The 20,457-nt window shown below is 40.0% G+C and overlaps 2 protein-coding genes across 2 annotated transcripts; one reads left to right on the top strand and one right to left on the bottom strand.

Moving 5' to 3' along the window:
- Positions 1–1,830: 1,830 nt before the first annotated feature.
- On the bottom strand, positions 1,831–2,583 carry LOC116164292 (protein arginine N-methyltransferase 3-like). Its single transcript, XM_031478442.1, has 2 exons — positions 2,314–2,583; positions 1,831–2,267 (listed from the first exon to the last, which is right to left on the bottom strand). The coding sequence occupies exons 1-2, from the start codon at positions 2,327–2,329 to the stop codon at positions 1,846–1,848; spliced, it is 438 nt and encodes a 145-aa protein (XP_031334302.1). The 5' UTR covers positions 2,330–2,583; the 3' UTR covers positions 1,831–1,845.
- A 904-nt stretch (positions 2,584–3,487) lies between these two features.
- Positions 3,488–5,950, top strand: LOC116164243 (RNA-binding protein 28-like). The gene is made up of 3 exons (XM_031478387.1): positions 3,488–3,652; positions 3,699–4,450; positions 4,895–5,950. The coding sequence occupies exons 1-3, from the start codon at positions 3,640–3,642 to the stop codon at positions 5,915–5,917; spliced, it is 1,788 nt and encodes a 595-aa protein (XP_031334247.1). The 5' UTR covers positions 3,488–3,639; the 3' UTR covers positions 5,918–5,950.
- Positions 5,951–20,457: the final 14,507 nt, after the last annotated feature.

The raw sequence follows: 20,457 nt of genomic DNA, 5'->3' as shown, positions 1-20,457 counted from the left end.
AATACTATGATGGTGATACAGAGTGTTCCTGAATATAATGTAAATATACCTTATTTTATGACTAAAAGATAGGACTGTAAACGCTTCGCTACTGATGTACAGGGTGTTAAAATTTCAAGATTTTTTCGTGGTTTTTGTTTATTTATTTTGCCTTTATTTTTGAGTGGGCGGGGTTTTAGGCAAAGCTGCTCTACCAACCCAACCCACTATACATTTACAAATGTCCATGCCCAAACCCGGATTTGAACCAGGGAACCCTTAGCACCACAGTCCAGCTTTAACTGAACTACGCCACACGGGCCGGCGCCTGCAATTTGCTCACGTTTGAAATATAAGTGACCCTGAAGGACTTACATCGTTGGTCATATCCATGGTGATGAGAATCTACAGGGTGTTGTTTTTTCAGGTTTCATGTAAAATAAGAATTTGATTTTCTGATTTGTTTGGTAACTTTATGGTTTCGTTCGTATTTGCACCCGTTATCGAGAGAAAAAAAATTAATTTTCGGTACTTAGTTAGCTAAATGAAAGTAAAATTGTCCAGTAGGCCCAGGCTTTATTTGGATTTGTTTTAATAGTCTTGACAGTTCGCATTTGAAATTGTATTCAGTATTTACATATGTTCACAAATTAAAAGGTTTAAATTGTAAAGTGTACAGTGAAATTTTAACACCCTGTACATCAGTAACGAAGCGTTTGCGAGCCTTTGTTTATATGAATTTTTAGTCATACGATAAGCTCAAAATTTAGACACTTCAGTACTTACATCATATTTAAGGACACCCTGTATATCACGACGCGTATACTAGAATGCGGGTTTCTTCAAAGCGTATTCACTTGAAGAAATCCGCATTACATTGCTTGCAAGATGACGCAAATAATGTCACGTGTAAGTATTTATTTCGAATTTTGGACTAACCCAAAAACACAAATTAGACTACTAAGCAATCTAATCGTTTCAGATCTTTATAATCTTATTGAAAAATGAGTTTCTGTCTACATTCTCATTTATTCTTGGACCTAAAATCTCGTTTTCAATTTTCAGTGAATGAAAAAGGATAAATGCTTTAAAAATGCATAGGTACTCATAGATTTGTAATGCTTCCTTTACATTATTCTCACTACTTAACATTTAAAATATTTGTGTTGCACCCATGCGAATTATGTGTTCTTAAACATTGAGTGACAAGAAGGGACAAAACATTTTTTCCAAATCGATTGGGAGCTATGCACCCAAAAGTTGTAGTTCTCTAATTTTTTCCAGTGACAACATATACACACTTAACTAAGTAAAAATGGAAAATTAAACCAATTGCCAGTTAAACCAGAAATGACAAAAACAATTGAACGTGCGAAAAATACAAAAACACTCAGTATTATGAGTTCCATTAAAAATAAGTTGTGGGACACCCTGCATATACTGCTTGAATTGCAACTGTGATAAAGCCTGTAGTAAGTTATGGCACTAAATTAGAAGAAATTACCTTTCAACGTTTCCTTTCATAATTTTTCTAACGCCAATTATAAAAACAAACCTATTATTGATACTGGAAGGAACACAGAGTGCATCTCTTTTGCTTTGAAGATCTTTAATTGAAATTTGGAGTATGTTATATGCATAACAAACGGATCATCTAGGGGATCATACAACTAACTTTATTTTTACTTCCGGAGCCGCTAACTTTCGATTTTCCCTGTATATTATTACATTTATGAATTAATTTTCAGAATATTCAATACCAAATCTTCCGTTCTAGCTGGAAGAAATACTGTTACTTATTCTCAAAATTGTGTTCTGAGATGTCTCTTTTAAGAGTTTTTAGGTCTCAGAGGATCATTAATTCTGTCAGTGACTGTACAAGGAAATTTCATGTGCCAAATAGAATTCACTTTCGTAACTAACACAAGTAGAAGTCCCAAGGTAAAACAACCACCTACCATACATTAACCAGGGCTCCATTTCTCCAGGTTTCAAATAAACATCGTCCTCCCAAAGTGCCACACACGATTCCGTGATAATATGCGGATCAGGTTTATGAAGCCTTATGTAATTAATCATCTTAATAAACGAATAACAGTCCATATTATACTTTGTTTTCAATTCGAGTAAATCAAACTTGTGCTCGCTACGACAATGATCTAGAGCAACTGCGATCGTTAGAAATTGCGAAGGACAAAATAAACATGTAGTTTGTTCCCCAGAAACCTCCATCTCGTCCCATCCATCAGAGTCGTCATTATCGTCCCCTTCGCACAACGTTGGAGTGTCTAAAAAGGACAGCGTTAAGTGAATTGCTGTAAAGAAATACTATACCTTCAGTTTCAGTCATTGTGTCAAAATTGGTAAACAAAGATAGCGATCCTGTTCAAATACGAAATTTCACGTGTTTACGAAATTGAGGTTAAGTATTTCACATGCCCGCATGTGTATTTTACATTAGGGGTTTCTGTTTCGCAAACATTTTGTGAGGGCAACTATTTTTTTTTAATTTATAATAATATCAAACTCAAATTATTGATTACTTACTGCCCCTTGCTGTGACATTTGCCATTTTTCAAATTATTTGGATGTGTTTCTTGTATTGCATGAACGCAATGGTGCAGCTATACACAGAGTGAACTCAAAACATAGCACATTATTTTGTAATTACATAATTATGTTAATATTATGATTTTAGATAATATGATAAAATTACAAGTAAACCGCAACAAACCAGTAAATGCACGATTCATATTTTATGTTTTTCACATTTAACATTTGCACAGTCTTCTAAGCGATAATTGATTGAATGGAATATTTGCGGTGATATTTTTGCCTCCTAAAATCATAACTTATTCGAAACCCAATATTGTAGTTGATACATAGTCCTAAAATAATTTTTTTTTAAACTTGAAAATACAAACCTTACCGGATTTGGGACCCTGGATGGACCATATATGGAGGGCTTATAAAAATGCGTTCGGAAATGAAATGTCTGCGATGTTTGAGATGAAATCTTCAAACAAATTTTTCCTGTTAATCTACGATTTCCTTTTGAAAAGTCGTAAACAATAATTATAGGTACCTACTACCATTTAGTATATTTAATTTTAAATATGTGATTATTATACACACTAACCAGTGTGTATAATCAATGGTACTACTGTCATGTCATGTACTTGGGCTTCCGTAATGTATAACAAGCATTTGCAAAAATTTTCGCTATAATATTATAGAACTCTTTAAACAAATGGAGTACTCAGGGCCGGTTGCACAAACGCAGTTTAAACTTCGTTTAAATTAACGCAATGGATTAAGACATATGATTAGTGGAAATTTGACAAAACGTCAAATTTCAACCAATCCTAGACCGTAATCCACTGGTTAATTCCAAGCTAGGTTTAAACTGTCTTTGTGCAACCGGCCCTTAGTTGATGATATTATAATGCCAACATTCTTTGCGGTACACTGTATTGCAGTCGCGATTTGAAAAATTTATAGTAATTACTGGTACAACAGACACCGCCACATTACTCCACGTGCTTGCTGTCAAGTTTGTTATGAAATGTTTAATTCCAAATTTAAAAATTATTGATATTTGGACCGAACGCCCTACAACAACTTTAAGCCGTCTCATTACACAAGTAGAGTATAAGAAAAATGGAGCCTACAGGTAGATAATTTCTTTGAAAAAAATAGGGTTAAAGTATTGTCTTCAGGTAAACCGAAAAAGAAAAATCAGTATGTCAGAGAAAAGATCAATTTAAAAAGGAAATTGTCCAAGAAAAACAAGCACCGAGCACGGCTGGTTGTTCGTAATTTACCTTTCGAAGCGACCGAAGAAGGTCTCCGCAAACATTTTGAAAAATTCGGCGAAATTGATGAGGTTAAGCTGTTGAAGAAGGAAGACGGAGTACTTTTAGGTATTGGGTTTGTACAATTTAAACTTGTTCAAAAGGCTGCTAAGGCCAGGCATCATTTAAATGGGAAACCGTTTTTGAACCGCAATATTGAGTGTGATTTTGCGTTACCCAAAGATAAGTACGAGAAGAAAGATTCGACTACGACTCCTGATCCTGTCCAAATTAAAGATGAACCATTGGATGATGCTGAAATTAAGGTTGAAATAAAGGAGGAGGATATAAAACAAGAAGACGAAGACTTGGATGTTACTAAAGAAGAAAGAGAATCTGAAAAGTCAAGTGATAGTGATGAAGAAAATCAAGATGATGAAGATGAAGATGATATTGAATTTGATGAAGAAATTGAAGTAAAAGACGAAGAAAAACCTAGAAAGATCTCCAATGATGTAAATGAAGGGAAGACTATTTTTATTAAAAATGTACCATTTGCTGCTACTAATGAAGATATAAAAGAGTGTATGTCGCAGTTTGGTCCATTGTACTATGGTGTCATTTGCATGGATCAGTTAACGGAACATTCGAAAGGAACTGCTTTTGTCAAATTTAAGGTAGGTAATGGCTAATGTAGGTCGGCTCAAGTCTTCAACTTGTAAAGTTTCCTGATTTGAGCGTTTTATAGATAAACTATGAAGTTTAGGCAACCCACATATCACCCTCTCTATTCACACCTTTTTTCTGAATGGAAATAAACTTGGTTTGCTTTTTGAGGGTACGGTAACTATGTTCCAAACCTAACTAGTAGTTCTTAGATTGTTTGGAATTCATGGCGTGTCTATGAGTAACTGCTATCAATCTGGTTCTCCTCTTCGGCGTTATTGCCATATTTAGAGGATCAATATTGGCTTGCACTGAACAGGTCATTTTAGGCACTCATTTTATGTCAGGAACTGTGTGTTGTTATTTTACAGCAAAACACTGAAATTCTATGACAGGGGGAAGACTAGAGCTGTAGTTAAAATCCTCACACTTTCACAGTAAAACATTTTTCACAGAACAAAGAAGATGCAGAAGCTTGCCTGGCGAACAAGGGAATCACTTTGATGAACAGTGTGTTAGAATGTGAAAGAGCACTATCGAAAGATGAATTAAAGTCAAAATCAGAAAAGAAGGAGAAAGGTCCAAGAGATTCGAGAAACTTATACCTTGTTAAGGAAGGTGTTATCTTGGCAGGAACTAAAGCGGCCGAATCAGTGTCCGCGACAGATATGACCAAGAGACTACAAATTGAACAGTACAAGACGCAAATGTTGAGGAATTTAAATATGTTTGTAGCTCGCACTAGGTTGGTGGTGCACAATATTCCCCCTAGTTGGAGTGATGCCCAACTGAAACAGCTGTTTTTAAAACAGTGTAAACACCCTGGAACCCTCAAGGAGGCAAAGATAATGAGAAATATGCGTGATGTAGATGCAAATGGCATAGGAAGATCTAAAGAGTTCGGATTTGTTGCCTTTACAACACATGATGCAGCACTACACGCCCTTCGCGCTTTGAATAATAATCCCAATATATTTAGCCCAACAAAACGTCCGATTATAGCATTTTCTATAGAGAACAGATCAAAATTGCGCGCGAAAGAGCGACGTTTACAAAATTCGAAATTGAAAAACCCTACCAGCAAGAGCTACGATCCAAATACAGTTAGTAAACCTTTCAAAAAAGATAAAGAAAAAAGATATAAACAAGACAAGCCAGCTGAAGATACGCAGGAGGGTTTGCAAAAATTTTCGGGCACAAAAGCATCCTTCGGTGCTTCCAAGATGAGGAGCAAGTTTAATTTACGCACCCAAGCTCAAGTACACCACGAGCAAGTTAAAAAAGAGAAAAAGATGAAGAGGATGGAAATCGCGAGGCGACCAGTGAAGCAGAAAGAGAAGAAAACGAAACCTTTGAAACAGAAGTTGAACAAGATGAAAAAGGATGATAATTTCGCGAGTTTGGTTAATAGTTACAAACAAACGCTTCTAAATGCAAATTCGGCCGATACGACTAAGAAAAAAAAGTGGTACGAATAATTATAACTATCTACAATAAATTTTTAAACAACATTGTTTTATTTGATTTGAAACAAAAGGTTGATCGTCGTTTTAAACTGAACGTCAGAGCGGCTCGTGAGTTCTAAAAGAGTGTGGGCACAAGTAAAATTGTTTAAAAACATTTTTTGTACAGCTCGGACTGGGTGGTACCAATGGTACGATGATGGCGGTTCTTTTTATTTGTTGGGACATGAGACACAATTGGGAAGGGAATGGAAAAAAATGAAAAGTTTTGTACATCCGAAGAGATATGAAAAATGAAATTCGTTATGCACTAAGCTTGGTTTCGCGGAAAAAACCCTAACCACAAATTTAACAAAAAAAACCTTGCATAATTAAACATATGATTCTCATAACACAAATAAGTACAAGAAATATGTACATCAAACTAGGACAACAAAATGCAAACCAAAAAACTAAACTTCCAAACGTACATGATCTATTCTAACTTATTTCATTACGCACGGGTGTAGGTAATGGGTACTATATTATGCTTCTAAATTATACGTTATGACCTCATTTTTATGGAGGTCGTAGAAAAAAATATTTAATAAAACAATATAAGGGTATAGTTCTCGGTCACCATCCGCTCAGTGAGCGGTTAACCACATGCAATCAAAACGGGTGACTTGCTCACAATGCTCAGCTCTGACGATCACTTTTAGGAAGTTCCAGGGGGCGGGGGCCGCTCGGGTTAATTTGTCCTAGGGCCGCAACCGCAAGTACTCTAAATCAGGCACTGCAGCAGGCCTTTGATTTGTATTTGAAGTTGGCATTCAACGATCCGATAGAAAGAAATTGGAGTAGTACGCTGAACGTTCATTTCAAAGGCATCATGGATCCTTCGCGAAGAATACATTGCCGTTACCCTATGGTGCGTCCTATCTGGGACACTATATCCGTTGCCGCATTGAATATCAGGAACAGAACCAACGCAAACTTGACAACTCGCGTCTACTTTTTCGCAACCCACGCTTCCTAAACTCGCCTGGCTGTCGCCGATAAACTTACTCGCGATTACTATTCGCATGAAGCGGTATATATGAAATTTTACTCGGTGTAATTGATAATTTTGCTGTGTGCTCAAATGTTTCTATGGAATGATTTTTTATTTGTTTCTCCTATTTGTGAGAGGTCCCCATCTATGCGAGACTCATTGAGTCATTGCGTTCGGGAGGTGATTGTGGGCTATTGTCTTCAACTGATTTTACGACTACTCTTCGAGTCTTTCTGATACTCTCCTTACAACTTTACATAGGTACCTACTTCCGCTTTTCTTTAAAGTACGCCATCTTTATACATTTATGCAATGGGGGTTTGGGTTTGGGCCCGGGGGGTTCACCATAACCAAACATGTTTGCGCTTTGATTACGTTTGCAAACACAAACTGTTTAGGCGCAGGTGAACGATAGGGTGCGTTTGCCAGAACCAACTGTTTGCAAACCGTTTGCGCTTTTTACATAGGTACGTTTACTGAACGCGTCGATGGTTGTTAAACTGTTTGCAAGCGGACGCCATTTTTTGAATCGCAATTTAAATTCGCTGAAAATCACAAACATGTTTGTAAGGCACGCATATTTGTTTAAACCATCGGCATATAGGTTTATGCGTGAAATTGGAGTAAAGCCGGATTTATAGTTCCGTAGCCGTAAGAACGTAAAAACGGAACCGTAAAATCTTACGTTACCGTAGTGGTAAGAGATGAGCTTGCGCCACGAACTTATGTCATCTGTCAGTAAGAGTAACGTGCATTTCAAAATAATAATAACCAACAAAGTGTCAATAATTATTGTAAATAAACGAAACGAACGTCAGGATAAACTCAACTGTTTGAATTATCCGAGTACTACCGAAGACAAGCGCGTTAGCACGATTTACCGTAAGAAATAAAATTTGGGCATTCCCTACGTACCGTAGCCGTTCTAACGCAACGTTAACGCGAACTATAAATGTTCACACGCAACAAGTAGGGTTTAATTCCAAACGTTACGGTACGGCGTTGCGGGTACGGAACTATAAATTCAGCTTAAATTACTAGTACCTATACATCACGACCAAAAATTGTATAATTGCACATTGCACAATGCGCTTTAAAGCTGTAAGAGATAAATCGAATAATTTAATTATGAATGAAGAAGGGAGCATTCCATGTATACAGGCTGATTCAGATTCGAGGGCCACCATGGGGATCTCGGGAACTGTAAGAAATAGAGGTTGGCAAGGTTGAGTAGTTTGATACTTAACAAAATGTCGTTTTGAAACTGAAAAAATTCCGACTACTTTCGGAGATATCCAGAAAAAAAATGACATTTTACAAAATCGTTTTTATTTGTTACCTAAGTTATTTAAAAAGATATTTCATAATAAACGGCACATAATTGTGACCACTTTTTTCCATATACAAGATGCTAGTTTTAAATTTTTAGTCTGACGTTTCGTCTCCGGTTAACCATCATCAGCTTTGTTTTTTCTTATGGAAGTCATTTTTACTTTTTGTGTCATTTGATACCTAGAGCTTTTTCCTATCAATAAATGGTGCTGTTAATCCGTAAAAACGCAAGAAACTGCGAACGTACACTGCCCACGACAAAGTTGCCAGACAAAAAAGAAGATATTTTAACAGTATTACTTCAGCCTACCACAACCAGTTTTCTTTTTATTGTGGTTTCATAATTATCCCGAAATTTCCGATTCAAGTCTTCATGTAACACATCATGCCCTTTTTCTTGAAACACGTCTTACATTTCTGACCAAATATTTTTTTTCCTTTTTGGATCTCGAATGTCAAATTTGAAATACTCGGCGAGTACCTAATAACTTTGTAGTGAAATCGTTCCACACCAAACTTCTCTTCGAATCTAATTAGGGTACATTATTCGTATACTAATGATTAACACAAGTATCTCTATACTGGCTGAGTGCTTTCGATTTCATTTGGACTTGTACTGACCCCTTCATATGCGGTTTATGAAGGCTCCAAAAAAAACGTCTTCTAGTAGATTGCTGGCCATCAAACTCTGCCTTGCAACACTATAACCTATAACCAACTATAACCATTTACTCAAGGATCCAGTGAATACGCATTTAATACTCCCATCTTGATTTTCTATAGGACAATTCAATTCATCTCGTATAGCAGGATGTATTTAAACTGTAGAAAGGTTGCCATATTTTTATTGAAATCTACAAAAAGAATACAAAACGGTTTTCTCAAATTTCACTCAAATTAAATTTGACGTGTGGTTTCCAGGCAAATTGTGCGCTTAGGACAAATGCGCATGCCTGATCAACATGTTTGTGATTTTCAGCGAGTTTGAATTATGATTAAAAAAATGGCGACCGCTTGCAAACAGTTTGACAATTTGCAATGCGTTCAGTAAATATGCTTATGTAATAAGCGCAAACGGTTTGCAAACAGTTGGTTCTGGTGAACGCAACCAATAAATATGCTTGCCTTACAAACATGTTTGTGATTTTCAGCGAGTTTAAATTGCGATTCAAAAAATGGCGTCCGCTTGCAAACAGTTTAACAACTAGCAACGCGTTCAGTAAACGTACTTATGTAAAAAGCGCAAACGGTTTGCAAACAGTTGGTTCTGGCAAACGCACCCTATCGTTCACGTGCGCCTAAACAGTTTATGGTTGCAAACGTAATCAAAGCGCAAACACGTTTGGTTCTGGTGAACGCACCCAATGGTACTGTTTTGACAGTTTGGGCTTCACGTCATTTTTGTTAATCACTTTGCTCCTTGTGTTCCTGTTTTTGCTTTGTTTTACGTTCCCCGTCTCCAGTTTTATAGAAACTCGTCTTTTTCAAGGATTTATATAAAAAAATTCACAGATTTCACAATCCTTGCAACTATCGGAGGCATTGGAAATAATAACCGTACAACGCCGTATGTAAAACACAAATAACCCTTAAGGCCGATTCAGAGTTCCGTAACGGTATGAGGTACGAAATAAGAAATAAGCGGTAACGTAAATCCGTAAGAGGTAAGGGAAACCCGTTTGCGTCATATGTTGTCAAAATGACGTTTGAGATTGTAGTACCAAAGGTTATTTCGCTTTTCATAGACGTAGGTAAACGAATATGGATAGTGACATCATAATCATAGCACCTACACCTTCAACACAAATGTTTAACGATTGAATACCTTCTCATCTTAATAAACAAAACATGATTCCGTAAGCGATAAGGTATGAAATGAAATAATATCCCTACTGCACTTTTTGAAGACGTCGCACGCGGTGAAACTCAAGATATTCCAAAGTTTTAATATATAAACTTATATTATTTTATTTAATAAAAATACACATTAACAAAACATAAGATATATTAAAACATGGGGTAAAAAATGTATAAGCCGTTGAAGAATCACCAAGTACATCGCTGACCTCCTCTGAGACTGCGTTATCAGCACTGAAAAGGAATTTTACATATAAATATTAAAGGTTCGGTAGTAAATTATATCGAAAGTACTTATACAATATTCTTACCCTTTGTTTGAGCAATCTCCCATACATTTTTGGCATGCCGGGGAACATGGTAATCCGTGTCGCCGCAGCAAGAGGTGGAGGAGCACATAAGGAGGGCGGCGTATGTCGCTGGCCATATCTGGGGATGTGCAAACCAAGTGATGAGAAGCTCTACAAGTCCAGAAGGATGGGGATGGAATCTTGAAGCCAAAGGCTGGCAGGTTCTGTGGTCCAAGCTGCCACAAGTATGGAAGGCAGCCCGTGCTCTGGACAGGTGTGGCTGCGAGACCCTTCGGTGCAACTGCCGGCGACACGGATTGCCATGTTCCCCTGCATGCCAAAAAGGTATGTGAGATTGCTCAAACAAAGGGTAAGAATATTGTATACCTTCGGATATACCTAATTTACTACCGAACCTTTAATATTTATACCGGGTGAATATTCCCAAACGAACATAGGGAATTAACATAGGAAAAGGGGTTTTTGTAGATAGTTGCTCCCCATGTTAACTTAGAGGGTTGATCATGACACCAATCGAAAGAAGATTTTTTTCCTCGTCTAATGATATACGTATTAGTTCATTTTCAGGTGTATTTCTCACTCTATTATCAAAAACTCCAGAAATCCACTTCCCAAATTATGTTTAGCCATGACTAAGACAAAAAGCAGATTCAAACGTCGAAATCAATATCAATTTATGACACCTGGCATTAATTTTTTTGTAAAATGCGGTTCACTGAGAAAAAAGTATTTATAATAAACAACGTTTACAGCGGAAATATTTTCTCTAGTACGCGATATTTGTTTTCCGTGAATGTGAAAACCTATTTCAATTCGTTAGGAAATCTCCATGGCTTAACGTGATTTTGCTAATTGGATTTATTGCCGAATTTTTGATAAAATCAATGAGAAATACACCTGAAAATAAGCTAATTCGTATATCATTGGATGAAAAAAAAATCTTCTTTTGATTGGTGTCATTACAAACCCTCTAAGTTAACATCGGGAGAAACGATCGGCAAAAAACGTTTTTCGCATGTTACTTTCCTACGTTCGGTTTTAAAATATTCACCCGGTATGTGAAATTCCCTTTCAGTGGTGCGATAACGCAATCTCAGAGGAGGTCAGCGATGTACTTGGTGATCCTTCATAGGCTTATAAATTTTTTACTCCATGTTTTAATATATTTTATGTTTTGTTAATGTGTATTTTTATTAAATAAAATATTACAAATTTATATAGGTATTAAAACATTGGAATATCTTGGGTTTCACCGCGTTCGACGTCCTCAAAAAGTGCAGTAGGGAAGCCTCTCATGCAGTTCCGATGCCAGTAGGTTATTTTTGTTATCATAAATGAATTCCCTGACCCCAAAAACATAACTCTAGACACCTTACACGACCCGGTGTGCCTTAGAAATATAATTCGATCAAAAGTCTGTCATTTTCTAAAAATGGCGGCTTTTCACGAACTTCCTGTATCCGGATTACATTTGTGGCGCTACCATTGGATTCCTCGGGTTAAAATCATACGAAATCGACACCCAGATCTCGTCTCTAGGCCATATTTAGTTTTTAAAAAATGTTACAATAAATCACCCCCACCCCCTCTAAAATCTACCCACACGGAAAATGTCAAGTGTTCTTCGGGCCAAATCGTCTAAATGGCTCTAAGGAACAGCTGTACCAAGTGGCACCTTGGTATAAGAAAATGCAGTATCGTTTGGTATACCGCTAGTACTATTAATCCAATTTTTTCAATGAAAAGTTCCACTAAGCGATTTCAAATGATGAAAACTACTAACAACGTATTTTGCTACATATCATAATATGTAAAGCCAAGTACTGAATAATAACGGAAAGTGTAAAAATTATGAAAAAGACGGTTTACTCTAAAATTTACCAAACAAATCTTTGCCATTGAAACGAAATTCTTTTTGCCACTACGGCCTTTACATTTATAAGCTGAACAAATAACCACTTTAATAAAGTCACAAACACAGTCTATAATTAATTAATTTCACTATTAGCATACGCCGCCGAGCTGAACAAAAAACAGCGTGTCCACGAACGAACGCACGTCCCTCTACTTGCAACCCCCGCAACGAGCTTTCGGCCCCAACCACCGGCTCCGACAAGTGACACCGCATCCTCCTCTGAAGATGAAAGATGGGAGAAGGCCACCACTTGCAAGAAGAGGAGGAACGCCACCAGGAAACATAACGGTGTCAAACCACAGGACACAACCTTACAACTCAACGAAACCGTCACCGGGGAAACCGCAAGACCCGCCACTGCAACCGCAGCACCGACAGGAGCCATATCCTCAAAAGGAACCCGAAAAACCGGCACGATCCCGAAAATCAGAACACCGTGGCTACACCCCTCCTCACGGGAACACACTCACAAACCAGAGGCAAAACCGGCACGGTCCCGAAATCAAGAACACCAACCGTAACTTTCCCTGCGGGAACACATCAACGAACCGGCAGTCCGGCACCCGCCGCCAGTTTCGCCAGGAAGCAGCCGGCCCAGACCATCAAGCTCCTCGGGTACGAGGTCCACACCGACCTGATACAGTAGCAGACGAGCTATCCATCTCGCTAATACTGGTAGCTATTACCGACATTTGCCGCCCGTGTCATGGATAACGTCACCAACACCCGACAAAAATCACCATCCTGCAGTGGAACGTCAACGGCGTCAGAGACAAGAAAATCGTCCTCCAACATATCCTGTCCGACAACAACGTGGACATAGCCATGATTGGCGAAACCTCCCTCGCCAGCCACACGATGTTCAGTATGCCAAACTATACGGTATACCGAACAGACCGGCCGTTGACAAATGGAGCTCCAGCAAGAGGCGGTACGGCGATAATGGTACACAAGCGAGTGATGCATCAAACCGTGAACCTTCCTAACAACATGGAAGCCACGGGGGTGAAAGTTAAAATCGAAGGGGTACCTACCAATAACGTTGTAGTATCCAGAAGCCCTAGGGTTCCGCTCAGGATGGAAGACATCGACGACATCCTGTCACTGAAAGATCCCACAATAATGGCAGGCGATCTGAACGCCAAACACCCGAACTGGGGTTCCAGATCCACCAACCCAGCCGGCAACACACTCCAACTGCATTCACAACGAACGTTCGAATTAGTGGGCCCGAACAACCCCACCCACATCCCCTACAACCTTAACCACGAACCCGACATAATAGATGTCACGGTGCTACAAGCCCTACCGTTCCCATACGAAATCGAAGCGATATACAGTGGAGCCTCCGACCATCTGCCAATCATCATGACGGTACACGCAAACCCGGCGAGTGCGGCACGAGTCAATAAGAAAACCACGACGAACTGGAAAAAGTACAACGAATAGCTCCAGCGTACCATCACCACAGGCAATCCCACGATTAGAAACCCAGAAGAGCTAGAAGAAGGTGTGCGAACGCTGACGGAGGCTCTTAAAACAGCGTTCAATGACAACACAAAAACGAAGCCGTTCAAACAAGGCAAAAGAACACCACAATACCTGAGAGACGAGATCAGGGAGAAAAGACGCCTGGTACGGCTCTGGCAAATTACCAGGGACCCTGCTGTCATACGGCAAGTGAACGCCAAACAGGCAGCCCTAAAGGAGGAACTTCGACAGCACAACAATGGAGAGTGAGCAGCCCACATTGACAGCACCCTGGAAAAAACCGGCCACGTCTTTACAATCGGCAAAGTTCTCACAAAGAAGAAACCACCCGCCTACCCTCTGACGACTCCCGACGGGGACAAATACGACGCCGCCGAAAAAGTAGAAGTCTTCGCCTCAACGCTACAACAGGTGTTTAGCCCATACCCAGCCGCGGACGAGGAACACAACCGTCAAGTTGAGGAAGAAATGCGACAGATACTAGAGATGCCAGACCCGAACGAGCTAAACTACATGTCCCCCAAAGAAATTAAGCAGATAATCTTACAACAACACCCCAGAAGGGCTCCAGGGGATGACCAAATCTCGTACCGCGCTCTCCAAAACATGACCAGGACAACGCTGGCTTGCCTCACAAGAATATATAACGCCATCCTGTACATCAAACACTTTCCGGAGTCATGGAAGGAGTCCGTCATAATCATGCTGCCGAAACCCGGGAAAAACCTGACAAATCCCAGCAGCTAGGCCGATATCACTTCTTCCCACCATGGCCAAAATCTTCGAGAGAGCCTTGCTGGCGAGACTACTCCCGAGGATCACGATGCGCGACGAGCAGTTCGGATTCAGATCCGGACATTCAACCACGCTACAAATTATAAAACTGATAGACCAAGTCGCCGAAGCCGCCGACAAGGGAAAAACTTCAGTCGCCCTTTCGCTGGACAACGAAAGGGCCTTCGACAAAGTGTGGAAAGTGGGTTTGCTGGTCAAACTACACCGAACGCAGGATATACCACCGGCAACCATCCAACTGCTGCACAGCTACCTCGACGGAAGAACATTCAAAGTGAGAGTGCAGGATCACCTCTCACAAAGAAAAACTGCAGACGCTAGCGTCCCGCAGGGAGGATGTTTATCCTCTTCAACACATTAATAAACGACGCGCCCAAGCCACCTAACGTTAATTACGCGCTCTACGCCGACGACCTCCTGATATACGGCAACCATCCATCCGGAAGGTACAAGCGGCGATCAGGGAACTGCTTCTGTGGACCGACCGCTGGCGGCTCAAATTCAATCCACAGAAGACCCAAGCCATCATATTCGGAAACCGCCTTTACAACCGGCTACCAAAGATCAGGATCTCCGGCCACGACCTAGATTTGCAGCCATACATCACGTACCTTGGCGTAACCCTCGACAGGCGGCTAACGTTTAACAAGCACGTGGAAACCACCATCAACAAGAGCCGCAACGCGAGAATGGCCCTATACCCGCTGCTGGCAGCAGAAGCGCTACCGCTGAACACTAAGATTACGCTATACAAGAGCTACATAGGGCCGGTCCTAACGTACACATCTGCTGGTTGGATGACGTACGTATCGGACACGAACGCGAGGAAACTAGAAGCGGCACAGTCAAAGACCTTGCGAACCATCGTCAGAGCACCATGGTTTGTGCGGAACGAGACGCTAAAGGTGGACCTAACCATCTCCACCTTGAGAGACCACGTGAGACAGCTGGCGGAAAAAAACATACAGCTACATTGACAACTCAGACGCAGACCACATCCAAGCAGTCGCTCTCATATCCGGTACTCGACAAACCATCAAAAAGCGGCCCAGGAGTATCCTGAACTAACGGAGAGAAAGTGAAGCCTTAATCAGTTGCAACAGCCAAAGCCAACAGGCTCACGCTGAAACCAGGGTGAAAACAACCCAGCCCGACGCCCCGGCGCGAGGACAAGACTGCACTCTGAATCCTAGTGCACATTAACAATACTTAGACAAGATATTTATAAACCAGTAAGCATTATCGCGTTGTAGTTTATCATCTTTGTTGTTCGCCCCGTCGTAGACTATTGCATTGTAGTTGTGTTATTGTAAAGTCTCGCTCCAGGGTACGTTTTCTAACCTCTCGCGGTTAGCGATTAGAAACTGCCTCTTAAATTAGTTAATAATTTTTTTTCGATTTGTTGAAAAATGCTGTATGTATTAATGAAATGAACCAATTTGTAGGAAAACCTAAAAATGTGAATTCTCCCTATTGTATACTAATTTATGAAACAAGAATTAAGTTTCTTTCTGTATTCGGCGGTTTTAGAGTAAACATTTTGATTTTTGACTAACGTAATAAAGACAGATTTTCTTTTCTATGCAGTGAATTTTTTAGTGCCCGCGGTACACAAAAAAATGGTGCATTTAATGATGCTAGCATATCGCTTTGCATAATTGTTGTATGGACCTTAAATAATGATTTGACCCGTAGTTCCTGAAATTTCATCCCTTAGGATTGGAATTTCAGGGCGGGGGTTCAAGTTTCATGTGAAAAATGTTGAAAAATGTAAATTTAGCCACCAAGGCCTGTTTGTAGTCACCGCTGCAAGATTCTAATCTGTTGAACGCAATGCAATGGTCAGAATTTCCGACCACCGGAAGTCATGATAGACCCCCATTTTTAAAAATGACCGCCAAAAAGTGAAACTTAATGCTGAGCCCAAATGTTGGAGTGTTGGGTATCATTTCAAATGTTTTTGAGGTCTCTGAATACGTCCGTTGCCACAAAAATACGAATAAACACACCCTATACGATATAGAGAAATATCGAATAGGCAATGGATGGCAAGTTTTATGAAAATAGGATGTGGCTAGGCAAGTTTCAAGTTTTCGAATTAATGATAACTTATTAAGGTATGTATTGATTTTAATGCAAATTAATTTCTATTTGTGGACATGTGCATGTCGGTGCTAATCATATCGACATATGCCGCATTTATCCAAAGCTCTGCAAGAACTCCAGATCTCGGGGTCAAGTGTTCAGAGCGGTTTCCACTGGTCCTTCTCCTTAGTCCAGCCCCACATTGCTGGTGTTGGGGGACTGCAGCCTGCTCCAGATGTGGCCTGCCTGGTACGCAGACCGTTTGACGTGTTGCACCAGGGCACCACGACTTGAAGGGATAGCGCCTACGTGCTTATGCTGTGTAGCAAAAAGGTGTTTTAGCGCCTGATCAACACTAGTACATGAGCCATCCCGCACACCGTACAAAGATACAGTCAACCTTCCCAAAGCTTGCATGATCTCGGCGTCAGGTTCTTCATCTAGTGGCCAAGCAAGCCTGCCGAATGCACCTATGGATCCAAAGAAAGACACCGTGTCGCAGCCGGTGTACGCATGGAAACCTCTCAATGCGACTGATTTCGCCGCCCCGAGACACTGAGCAATACCATGCAGACTGATGTAGCGACGATGGAGTCCAGATCCAAAGAGAACATATAGTTTTTTGAGCCCTTTCTCTTTCAGTTCGAAGAAGAACGAAATCGCCAGGATCAGAACATCGGTGTCAGTGCTCCGGATCACAACACGTTCTGCGCCATGGACCACCATATCCTTGGTGTGCAGGATGATGCGGCCATCAGCTTCCTCCTTATGGCTGCACGGAACACCGTGTAGGCTGGTGGAACCATGTAGACGAAGAGCGTTTCGTCCAAGCAGATCTGGAGTTCTTGCAGAGTTTTGGATAAATGCGGCTGCACAACGGGCTGCGAGACGCAGCGATGCTGTTGCCGCCGATACCAACTGCCGTGTATCTTGACGTGCAGAAAGTGCAAAGGGCAATGTTCTAACCAGACAGAAATTGACCCCGACCAAGATATTGAGGATATGTCGATATGATTAGCACCGACATGCACATGTCCACAAATAGAAGTTAATTTACATTAAAATCAATACATATCTACCTTAATAAAGGGTTTGCTAAAGCGATAGCTGTCAAAATTGGTATGAGTACATATTTAGTCCTGTCATTTCACCATGGAACGCTACACGCTTCAACAATGCGTAGAAATGGTTAAAATTGATTACCGAAATCAGTGCTCCGTTCACCTAACGTTCTGTGCGTTGCGTCCAATTTATGGCGTTCATGGCCGTCCTGCAAAGTAAAAAATTTGAGACAACTGGATCAGTAATTAATGAAGCAGTTCCTGTATACGTCAAAGAAACGCAAGATCGTTGGAGAATACTATTGCCGTTCGAGACAGTGTGCGAGAAAACCCCAGGTAGCCCATTCTGCGTAGTGCGCAAGAACTGGGTCTTTCTGGGACGTCAACGTGGAGAATTTTGCGCTGAGACTTGGGTTGTCAGCTCCCTAGTCTATGGAGACCAACCACTGTCAATTGCTGCCCTAAAGACCAGTATAACTCGCTTTCTTCCTGAAATTCAGCCCAGTTTAAGTGAAGATGTCCAAAATTGGCCCACCAGAATGCAACGTCTACAGCGGAGTCGAGGGGGCCATTTGACTGAAATTATTTTCCATAAATAATGTCATCGAATATCCTTTAAAATATTATAAAGATTGTGGTAATATCCCTTAAACAGGTTGTTTTATTTCATTTCAAAGTTCGAGCGCTCTTAATGAAAAACCCTTTATGTTATCATTAATTCGAAAACTTGAAACTTGCCTAGCCACATCCTATTTTCATAAAACTTACCATCCATTGCCTATTCGATATTTCTCTATATCGCGGCCGAAAGGCTATATAGTGTGTTTATTCGTATTTTTGTGGTAACAGACGTATTCAGAGACCTCAAAAACATTTGAAATGATACCCAACACTCCAACATTTGGGCTCAGCATTAAGTTTCACTTTTTGGCGGTCATTTTTAAAAATGGGGGTCTATCATGACTTCCGGTGGTCGGAAATTCTGACCATTGCATTGCGTTCAACAGATTAGAATCTTGCAGCGGTGACTACAAACAGGCCTTGGTGGCTAAATTTACATTTTTCAACATTTTTCACATGAAACTTGAACCCCCACCCTGAAATTTCAATCCTAAGGGATGAAATTTCAGGAACTACGGGTCAAATCATTTTTTAAGGTCCATACTACAATTATGCAAAGTGGTATGCTTGCATCATTAAATGCACCATTCCTATGAAAATCGTCGTGTACCGCCAGCACTATTTGTGAATGAATGAGTTAACCCTACTTTTACAGGAACGTACCGCCTCAATAGTCATAGGGCTTAACAAAATGAAACTGCATTTTTGCAGAAAGCAAGCCGCTTTTCCCAGTAATTAGGGACCAATGAATGATTTCATCCGAGGAAATGAAAATTTTACCCACTGTAATTCAAAATGGCGGACCTTTTCTAAAATGGCGACTGCATAATTTCAAAAATTTGTAGACCCAAGACAGTTGCACCGATTTTAGTGATTGGGGTGTCAATCAATTCGTATTGACACCTGTAATCAAAAGAAAAAAATAATGTTTAAGAAATTAAAGATGGCGTCTGAATATTGTGATGGAACCGAATTAGCCCTCGAAAATTCGATTTAAATATTCCCGAATCCGAGCCTGACGCGACGAAAAAGGTCAAGATTGCGCTTTGTTTCGTTTTCGTGGAACACGTGTTTTTTTTCTTCTCTGCTCTACATTGAAATGGGCCATGATTTACAATAAAAGTGTCAAATATTACGCTAGGCGAGCTATGCGAGAAAACTTAATGATCCGTATCGACCCGTCTCGGGGCACGTTCGATATTAACATTTTTTTCGTCTAGGATTTGCCTACAAAGGGGAAATTTAGACAGAAGTATGTGTGCTTTTGTTGAGAGCAGAAGTAAATCTTTACGTTGCGAATAGTGAGTGCACCTTCGACAATTACAAAGGTGATGTACTCGTTTTATTTATCTCTACGTCTATTGCATCCCTCTAATAACGATATGATCGTGTCCAATTATTTGCCAATATAACTTTATTCTCGTACCGCATTGATTATTGCCATTTATAACACATTCCAGAGACAAATTGCAGTTTTAATTATACTGGGCCTACTGGGTAATTACTGATCGATTTACGTATTTTTGTTTATATTTAGATGCTGTATGTTCCCTTAGGGGCGATACCCAATACAAGTATGCAGAACTACATTTTAATTTATAATTGAATTTATTGCAGCACATTTCGCTTTTGTTTACCTGATTATGTTACTGTGTATTTACAGGGTGCCTCATCTGGGGGCGAGTGACGTACGTTAGGTGGTTGATTGTTACATATTGCACTTGGCATTGTGAATTAATGACTTGATACCAATGTTTGTCACGACATGTTCCTTTGTATTGTTGTAATGTGATTGTACTAAAATGTATGCTCCTACTATTTATTTGAACCGGGTGATTATGTCATTATGATTATTAATATTTGGCGGGGTGACTGGTTTCGAATATTTACTGTGCTATATTTGATATTGATATTTGATACCGATATTTAATATCTCGATTTGACGTAGCAGAGGCTGGCTAAAGTTCAGAACTGACATACGCAGAGATATATATTTTATGTACTGTTGTTTTTTGTGTCTTCGAGGGGAGCCATCTTGCCAATATTGCTAATCA

This window comes from Photinus pyralis, unplaced genomic scaffold (genome assembly GCF_008802855.1).
Source record: "Photinus pyralis isolate 1611_PpyrPB1 unplaced genomic scaffold, Ppyr1.3 Ppyr1.4_LG2, whole genome shotgun sequence".
Lineage (NCBI taxonomy): Eukaryota > Metazoa > Arthropoda > Insecta > Coleoptera > Lampyridae > Photinus > Photinus pyralis.
The sequence above is the reverse complement of the archived record's forward strand: the minus strand, read 5'-3'. Positions and strand labels throughout refer to the sequence as shown.